The sequence below is a fragment of the Bombus impatiens genome, unplaced genomic scaffold, assembly GCF_000188095.3.
Source record: "Bombus impatiens unplaced genomic scaffold, BIMP_2.2 scf_0054, whole genome shotgun sequence".
Lineage (NCBI taxonomy): Eukaryota > Metazoa > Arthropoda > Insecta > Hymenoptera > Apidae > Bombus > Bombus impatiens.
Window position 1 is genome coordinate 208,738 of NT_176473.1, and position 9,612 is coordinate 218,349.

Consider the following 9,612-nt stretch of genomic DNA (forward strand, 5'->3'; position numbering starts at 1 on the left):
TACAAATGTAAGTCAATAAAATTTAGAAAATACTAAAAATGTACATTTATATATAGTTTGTGTTATTCATTATCATTATGACAATATTATTATTATATATTATTTTTTCATATTTTTCAAACAATTTACATACAAATTTAATCGTGACGAGTTTATCATATATAAGTACTTACACGTGGTTTGTACACGTTGCCATTATGTACATGAATATTTGTAGAATCATTAGATTAGCATATCATCATATCTGATCTATATTTGATCTATATCTGATATCTTGATTGATCATAAGTAAATCAAAATACAATAATATAGTGTAGTGCGATAATTTACTGTAGAAGAATAGTTGAAGAACAGTGGAAATATTATAATTGCAGAATTATGTATTTCGAGTATAACCCTACATGGCCGTATGCAAGGTTCTGTAATTGTACTTCACTGACTAACTGTCGTTGCGGAGAAAATAATGGTATGATAAGATATTTAAAATAGCGTTAAATGATTCTCATTTTTCTTTCTTTTTTCATTAGTAAGAGTCTAATAATTTAAATGCAATTTTTTCACAAATACTACCAAAATTCACATAAATATTATCTTTTTGTTTACCTAGTGCATGAATGGACATGGAACAAAGAAAATGATACATCTACTATCGTTTTATCTGAAAATAATTTAAAAGTTAAATTTCACAATGGCTATAGTTATGGTACAGCAGCTGTGAGAGGTACAAACTTATTAGAAAAAGGCAGGCATCATTATTGGGAAGTTAAAATGCTTTCTTGTATTTATGGAACCGACATTGTAAGTATCTTCAATAGAAATTAATGACATTTAATCTACATATTGTTTCTATTAATAATGCAAAATTTTCAGATGGTTGGAGTTGGTACAAGTAATGTGAATTTAAATAGTGCACAGGATTACTTCTGTTCCTTTCTTGGGCGTGATAAAGAATCTTTTGGTTTTTCTTACCATGGATATATACAACATGCTGGTATAAAACGTGATTATGGCACTTGTTTCGGGCAAGGTAGCTTGGTAGGGGTATACTTGGATACATGGAGAGGCACCCTAGAATTTTTTCTTAACAGGAAGCCACTAGGTAAATTCATAATATTACAAATATCAACGTATTTATATTTTTCCTTACAATATTTTATGATTTAGGTATTGCTTTTACTGGATTAAAGGATTTCGCGTTATATCCTATGGTATGTTCCACAGCTGCACACAGTACGATGAAATTGACTCATAGCTGTTCTGTGCCAGCTTCTTTATCAGTATCTTGTTTGTCAGTATTAAAATCATCACATAGAGCATATTTATCAACTATGATTCCTGGATTACGGTACCTTACTCAGAGCATTTTTGCAGATATATTAAAAACTCACTCAAGTAAGTTATTTACAAAGAAATGTGCAATTAATAATTTATACTTTAAATGTTGTTCTTTTCTTCAGACAGAAACGATGAGAATGAGAAGGATGAACCCCAATTTCTAACAGATCATGTAATTCTAGATGACTTTGACTTTGTACTAGTGGGTATGAGTATGAAAAGGAGGAAAAGTAGGTGAGAGAATGTGGACAACAGACGTGGCCTCAAATTAGTTGTAAAATTTCTTATTTATAGATAAAAACGATCATTGTAAACATGTACATTAAAAACGAATTATTCCTTCACAGATAGAAAATTTCATATGACTTTATAGAGTTTTGTAAAAATGTAATGTAATGCATATACCGATTTTTTTAAATATTAAGTAAAAGTATTATTAAAATTTCTTAAGATTTCGTAACATGCTACTTGTACTATTTTTACGCTTGATACGCGATCTGGTACGAGCAGAAATATCATTAATTTTTGCACAAAAGACAAGAGCTTGAGCCCATCCAGCTAAAGGACCCCATAATTCGCGTAAATAGTTACTAATTTCTGCATGAATTTTTGGGGTGACAGTTTTATATTGTTTTAAATGAGGTAAATACCTTGCCCTAGCTATTTGGAAGATATGAGTGTCTACAGGAATAGCCTCTAAGTGACCTAATGACATTAAACATACACAATCTGCAACTTTTGGACCAATCCCAGGAAGAATAATTAGTTGTTCCCTAGCTTTAGCATATGATGTATTATTCTTTTTGTGTAAATTTGAAAGCCATTGTTTTCCACCAAGATCTATCAAATGCATTGCTGTATTTACTATATATTCTGCACGATATCCAAATTTTTCTTCTCTTAATTTACTTTCAACATCTTTACTTGCTAATGCCTCAATAGATGGAAACTTGTAATAATCTTTGCCTTCGATTGAGCAAATTTTTTCACCAAAGAACATACATAATTTTTCTACCATTCCTGATATCCTAAAATAATGATGTATTTAAACGTATGATATATAAATTAAACCATTTTACTTTACAAACCTTTGGATATTGTTGTTAGAACTACATATAAAAGAAAATACATTTTCAACAACATCTTGATTTAGTATTCTAACACCATTTGTTTTGTTTAACGATTCTTTAAAATGTGGATCCGCAGCGGTCCATTTTTCGCACAGGTCTTTTAAACACTCGTTCAATCTGAAGTAGTCAGACAGAATCGTGTCATAATTTTTAGAATCTACTAGTGGGCCTTGTACATTGTAGAATAGATAATTATCATGTTGCGTAAGAGTCCAAACATATCCACCAAAGACTCCTCTATATCCATTATTGTAATTAAACCATCTATAAAAATTATTTTTTACGTTATTTGTAGGAAGCAAGATTATGTTATTTCAAAGCTCGCGGGAAAATTATGTTAGACAAGTGAGAAGTACTAAAAAAATATTGGTTATGTTTTTTTAAAAGATTAATTATGCCATTAAAAAGATTACCTGAAACTTTGACCGCCTTTTAACGTAATGCCTAAATCTAATTCCGACGACAAGCAAGCGATTTTACCATGCTTTGTTCTCACTTCATTTTCGTGCATCTTTCCTTCCAAATGTCTTATATTGCTTGACAAATAGATTTTAATCTTTTCTATCAATGCACTATATTTAATACGAGGCAGGAGAAGTTTGTAATACTAGAAATTTCGATTATTCGTACAGGATTAACAGTTTTAAACGTTTATTTTCTTACAGAACAGGTAATATAATATAAACAGATAAACCGCGCGCAATTTGTGCAAGTGGAATAACGGAAACACGTGCGCATTTAATAGCGCGCCAAATTCGACTTTGAATTCGAATCCAAATCCCGAATAGTTGTAGAGGAAGATGCAAAAGATATTATGTATATGAATTTTGATAATTTTCACAAGGTTTTATTCTAATTATTTTTATAATGCATCCTTTATTAAATATGTTAGTACTATATCACTATTATACATATTTACAACGATGTACCTACTGTTAAGAATTTTGATAGTTTATATTTATATATCTATGAATTATTTTCATTTATACAATACGAGGAGATATTGCATATTTAACTTATTACACTTATTTTTTATATGTCGCATTTAAATACAGCATATATTTCAATATTTAAATACTTTTGTATCGTTACAATCTTGATTTTCTTTTCAACATTTTTACATCGCACGAACATAACTCATTCATACATAAATACAATCATACAGAATACATGCACGAGCACAATTAACGCGGAATCAGCGTTATTGTACACATAACCAAGAAAATAAGATAAAAGTAAGTGAACTATTACGCAGATTTCTAATTACAAGAGTCAACAATTTTGTAGGAAAGAGATTTTTTCATTTTCTAAACTACTTGTTAATATAGCGATTTTTTCTAATTTTTTTATACTTGAAAAATTATGCTACTCATGATATGTACAATTTTATTATAATTTATCTACAGAATAATTTATTTGGCATTTTCAAAGACAATAACGACTACATAGTTAGTATATAGATAATAAAAATGATACCCTGTCTATTTCGAACGATTTCATTTCTCCGTTTCATTTCATTTTACCATTAAGCCACTAAGTAAAAATCAGCAGTCTAAAACGAATCTGACCTTGCAAATATGAAAAATTAAATATAAACCACTTTTATATAAGTAAATCTGCATCATATAATTTTCGTAGTTGATATGTTTGAAAGATTCTAGATACTCGACCAATTAACTTTACAATTATAAATGATGATTAACTCGATCTTACAAAGAATCGACCCAAGGAACTGAAATATGATATAAAACTGTCGTCAATCTACTCTAATGATTACACTTTCTATAGCGACCACTACGTATTGTCATTCTGTCATTCAGACGGTCAAAGAGGATGACTGCTTTTATCTGTGATCTGTTGTCGAAAAATGACCGATCGGGTCATGATCGAATACTCTCGATAAACTATTACATCCCTGAGAATTGGTATTGACATCTCTAGAAAAAGAATATTCTCAAACATTCGTCGCTCTCTTTTTAAATCTCTTCCATTTAATTTAATGATAAGGAACATTTTCACGGACATGAGCCTGCTTTCGGTATTCGTGATGCTGGCATTTGCCCATCCAGGACCATTTCGTACAAACCTTTTGCGGTTTCAATATAAAACATTTCGTTCTTAGAACGTCAAAGAAGATTTTGCCGATAAAATTCGCGGATGCTGTGTCTGCCATCTTTAAACACGTACGAAATCTGTAAATATGACAAAGAATCTGATAAGTTCGATTCGCATTCGGATTGGTCTTTGATAAGTTCATTTGAATCTACAGATTGTCTTGCTAACTGGCCAAAATTTTATCTCGTTAAGAGTTGCACATCTTTACTCTTGAAGCTACTTCTTGAAAATGTATCTTTTTTTATTTCGTTCGTCTGACATCGACGTCCGAATTCCGACATTCAACTGATTCTATATAGACTGACTGACAACTTTAGACAACTCGGCTATTGCCGTCTAAGGATGGAATTTCCTATAAAACGCATACGTTTGATGCAAATGCAATAGTTGGAGATCGTTTGTGCGAAATACGCTTCTTCGATGTATCGTACTGCAAGCATCTCACACTGTTAGAAAATCTCTGTGTGTGAACGCTGCATCTAACTGAACTGAAAGCGTCCTTGTAGGAAATTCCAGCTAAACTCTATCTCTCTATCAATTTCACGCGAAACTTCTTAGCATCGATAATTTGTAACTTACGTATTGTAATATCAATCGATAATAATAATAATATTAATCGAGTAATGCAACAGGACCTTGACAGAGATCTTCCATAATTAATTGGCCCGATTCGAGGCCAGTTAGCAAAGCAATACTGTAATCGATACCGTTCGATACCGTTCGTCACAGGCACAATGCATCATGCTCGAGATACCCCAGTTGAAAAGACCGTAGCGCGTCTCGAAAGCCGGAATGAAAAAAGGACAGGCCGTGTCGTGTCTGCGACAGCAGGCATCTGCTGTGCCAAAACCGCCCAGATTCGTGTATTTCGTGGCCCGATGACCGCGGCCGCACCATTGTGTCCCTGGGATCATCAACAAGTCCCTTCGCGAGCGGCTCTTACCTCGTCTCTGGCGGTGACTGCTGCTCGTTCCGTTTAAAAGCTTCGAGTATTTCCTGTATTACGTGATATATAAAGAAAAACTGAAAACTCTCTCTCTATCTCTGTAACAAGTACGACAAGTAGATAATTCTCCTATTTTAGAAATTCGATTTATCGATTTAGCAAAGCTGCAACTGTCTTTATGGTATATTTGAAGAAAGAAGTTAACTAGCACATCGAGATAGACTGGTTAAAAAACCTTTATCCATGATTTTATTCGTTATTTCTATCCAGAGCGATTCGATGACCGAACCTCGATATATTTCGTTATATTCTTAGATGATACCATAAAACAGGATCACAGTTTTTTATTCTATGCTATATTTCATACATTTTCTTTTTATTATAGTTTTTATACCTTCGTCGATGTTGTGAAATCAATTGATTTCGCGCCCTGTTCCTTACGTGGGTGCACCGATGACGTAGATCCGACGTGGACGAGAGCCAGGAGAGGTCCTGCGGGATCCTCGACGAGTCCTCCTGATCGTCCACATCGAACAGTTCGATGGACGTTTCATCGCCGTAATCGTCGTCCAAGTGCGTGCTTGATGTGCAGGATCTCTCGTCACCGACGTCGAGTTTCTCGTCCACACAGTCAGTAAGCGTGCCACCCTCGTATATCAGTTGCACCTTTCTGGCCGTCTCCTGTAGCCAGACCTGCCTCAGTGCTACGTCCGTATTTCTATCACAGTCATACATGTATTATGAAGAATAGAATTATTATTTAAATCACTGCAATTTAAAAATGTTACGACGATACATGCCGAAGCTTAGAAAATGAATTATCTTTTCCTAACATGAATTTTAATAAACTTTTAGTTGCATATAACGCGAAAAATACCCTTCTCAAGTAGCTTGAGTTTTTTCCTTCTTAGCGTTTTTTTAGTTGTTAGTTCTTTTCGCATCGACGACGAATGATACAGGAAGAGACGCACCTTATTATTTAATTTAATACGCTCGTTTAAAGTAGCTAAAACCCTAACGCGATGCCCGTGTAATTCACGCTAGATCGATCACACGCACGCGTTGCACGATACTTCCTCGTGATTAACGCGTAGCTATGATTGATGCTCCCCCGCCTTCTTTTCAACTCGTCGATAAACATCTTCGACGTTAAATGGTCGTCGTTAAATTCGTCGACGGCTGTTCCACGATAACAATGTTCCGTCCATGTGTTCTCGTTCCAATACGTGTCTTTTCGTCTATTTGTTACGTATGAATCACTCTGAACGATTAAGAAACTATAAACCTTACAATACTTAAACCTTTACAATCTAACTTAAACCTTCTATCTATAAACCTTACAATACTTAAACCTATTACAAACCTTATAATACTATTTACAATTAAACATAGAGCGAGAACCATTCAACCAATTCTTTTAGCCCTGATGCTATTTTTTCACCTTTTAATTTCACATTTTGCGAACTTTGATACAAATAAAATCGTTCTTCGTTATTCTTCATCTAGCTGACAATCGTGACTCGTTACTACGAATCAAACGTGTAAATAGTTACCAAAGAAATCGTAAACCGAAAGGATTGGAGTTCTCTAACGTATTCATCGAATCGGAAGATTTCGTTTCTCGTTGAAGAATTGATGGTTCGAGAACGATGGTGTCGTTGGCGAATCATGAGAACAGGCAAGCCGCGTGCTTTTCTCGTTACAGCAAAAGAGCTTTCACCGATTTAAGTGCAAGGTGACGTTTCGCGGTCGTGGAATTCCCTGGTATCCTCGTGAGAGTATCCGCAGATGAGTTACAACCGCTGGTCCGAGGCCAGCAGCTCTGGGACCGTTCTCGATGTTCGGTCTCCTGCTTCCACCTAATCCTTGCTTACTTAACTTGCCGCTTTTCGGCTTAAGGCCTCGGTTGGCTTAGCGGTCGCTGTCCACGGCTGTACGCGATAAATTGTTTTCGATCCGAAAATTTAACAAAACACGATATAACCATCGTCGTACGATCTATTACATGCTGGAAAGTACGCTTCGCTTTTAATTTTCGTCTTTCAAGGTATAATATCGTTTCTTAAATAAAAAAAAAAATCTTTCCATGCGATCAGTTCAACCGGAATATCTAACGTTATTGTTTCGTTTGAAATCAATCATCGATTCGGATGAAAATTCGAGGACCGTGACGAATCGAACAATTTTTCAATTTTTTTCTCCGCGAGAAAATCTTTCTATTATTTTCTAAACCTTTGGTCGTAAATCTTCAAGGGAGAAGAAGCATCTGGACGCATTGGATCTTTAAAAAGAAAGAACCGCGAGAAGAGGCACACTCACGTGGGAAATACGCGAGTCTCTTTTTAAAGAAAAAGAGCCGACCGACTCGATTTAGCGCTGTGGTAATTCTATGCAGTTTCCGGCTGACAAGGACGCGCGTCCAGTAAACTGCAAACGTATGCCCGGTATCAGTTAGTCGATGTAAAAACGACGACGCGCGGCGTATTGAAAGAGGTAACCAAAGTTAAATGCATACGTAGCCAGTCTCGTGGCTCCCACGCGTATTGGCAATGCTGAAAGGAGGCATTGTTTTCCTCTTCGCTAACACCGACTCCTACGGTTTCACCGGGAGGGTTGTAGTCGTGAGATGCTGCCTCTTCGGGAGATTTGTTCCCTCCTAGTTGAAGGAAATGTTATTCCAGGCAAAGAGGATGCTCTACGATGTTGCTCTAACGTCGATCGGAAAAACAATCGAACTTCGCGTTTCAAGAAGAAATTCTTGCCGAGTGTTTTCACGAAGTTTATTCGCGATTAATATGTATACTACGCGGTCGTGAGTCGACTAGGTGGGAATCGATGCAGAAACATTTCAGAGAATTGACTTTGCGCGATGCAATAAATTTTCAACCACAGACATTCGTATTTTTGCAATTTTACTATAGCTACGTAGACTCTAAGCTTCTTGGTAATTTTATTTATCAAAATCACTGTTACGAGGTTGATCTAACGTAACTGTTTGGCTCGAATTGAAAATATAAACGAATTCTCAAATGGTAATGAAATAATAAATCTACTCTTCCGTAGCTAAGGATTAAACGAGAGATATTCGATGCTATTGAAAATAGCCTAGATTTTACGATTTAAAGAAATATTAAAAAAAAGAAAAAAAAAAAAGGAAGGAAACTTCGAAGAGGATCTTTGATTCTTAGAACTAATAAAAAGAGCATTCTTTTAAAGACAGGATGAAGATCATTTACCCCCAATTGACGATGGTCTCCTTGGCGCAAATTCCAGGCAGTCGAATCACCCGTTCGAGTTCCCCGTCCTGCAGGATCCTGGTGACTGAAATACCGCGATTAGTTGCGGCCTTGGCGAATCCAAACGAGACGTTCGGGAACGGTAGGAGGAGGTTCGATTGTTGGTGAACAGCTCCGGCGTCCGACAGCACCAGGAGCAGCCCAAATGCCAGCAGCATCGAGTACGGGATCCAAATGATTCGCCTTCTTTCCCTGGACACACGCGATATTTATTGCCTCGTTAAGCTATCCGCCACGATGCCTGGTAGCAAATTGAATTTTATTTCTATCCTTTTATTTTCTGGCCGGAGGAATTCGGAGGAGTTTCATGTTACATCTCCTCTCTCGCTATTCAGTTTAACGTTACAGACCAGCTTTTTCCTCTTTGATATTATTCAGATATGCAGCTTCTCAGAATAAATAAAATAAATTTTATTATGAAAATACACTTTCCGTTCGACTTTTATATTATTTGTCAAATAAATTCTTTCAGTTACCATTATTTTGTATTAAATAATCTTACGTAAAAACGCTATATAAAAATATTTCTTTCCTCGTGCGAGTTTACGATTAGAATAAATTATAAATCGCTATATAAATTTTTCCACCTTTATGTGTAATAATTTAGCGTTCGTCTATTTAAAGTGGAATCTCTGTTCGTTTCTGTACTCTTTGAATTATCTGTATTATTGGCAAATTCGATGACAGACAGGTTGTAAAGAGAATCGGTCGGATCGATGGACGGTGTAACGGAGGTATCAATTTCTGGCGTACAACTTCGATTTGAAGAAATTAAAGCACCGAGCCGTGG

The 9,612-nt window shown here is 35.4% G+C and overlaps 3 protein-coding genes across 8 annotated transcripts in view; 1 reads left to right on the forward strand and 2 right to left on the reverse strand.

Moving 5' to 3' along the window:
* Positions 1–191: 191 nt before the first annotated feature.
* On the forward strand, positions 192–1,681 carry LOC100747189 (SPRY domain-containing SOCS box protein 3). Its single transcript, XM_012393047.3, has 6 exons — positions 192–232; positions 278–466; positions 608–798; positions 871–1,099; positions 1,165–1,392; positions 1,458–1,681. The coding sequence occupies exons 2-6, from the start codon at positions 379–381 to the stop codon at positions 1,571–1,573; spliced, it is 852 nt and encodes a 283-aa protein (XP_012248470.1). The 5' UTR covers positions 192–232; positions 278–378; the 3' UTR covers positions 1,574–1,681.
* Positions 976–3,146, reverse strand: LOC100748319 (N-glycosylase/DNA lyase). The gene is made up of 3 exons (XM_003485407.4): positions 2,879–3,146; positions 2,424–2,729; positions 976–2,363 (listed from the first exon to the last, which is right to left on the reverse strand). Exons 1-3 carry the CDS (start codon positions 2,974–2,976, stop codon positions 1,772–1,774), a joined length of 996 nt encoding a protein of 331 aa, XP_003485455.1. The 5' UTR covers positions 2,977–3,146; the 3' UTR covers positions 976–1,771.
* A 179-nt stretch (positions 3,147–3,325) lies between these two features.
* The window catches only part of LOC100747310, an 11,539-nt gene continuing 5,252 nt past the window's right edge, over positions 3,326–9,612 (reverse strand). For all 6 annotated transcript variants that reach the window (XM_033324549.1, XM_033324542.1, XM_033324539.1 and 3 more), the window contains 4 exons: positions 8,763–9,014; positions 5,921–6,244; positions 5,298–5,576; positions 3,326–4,657 (listed from right to left, as the gene is read on the reverse strand). In XM_033324549.1, the coding sequence (XP_033180440.1) occupies positions 4,462–4,657; positions 5,298–5,576; positions 5,921–6,244; positions 8,763–8,980 (1,017 nt within the window). In that variant the 5' untranslated portion in view covers positions 8,981–9,014 and the 3' untranslated portion in view covers positions 3,326–4,461. The remainder of the gene's footprint in view (positions 4,658–5,297; positions 5,577–5,920; positions 6,245–8,762; positions 9,015–9,612) is intronic.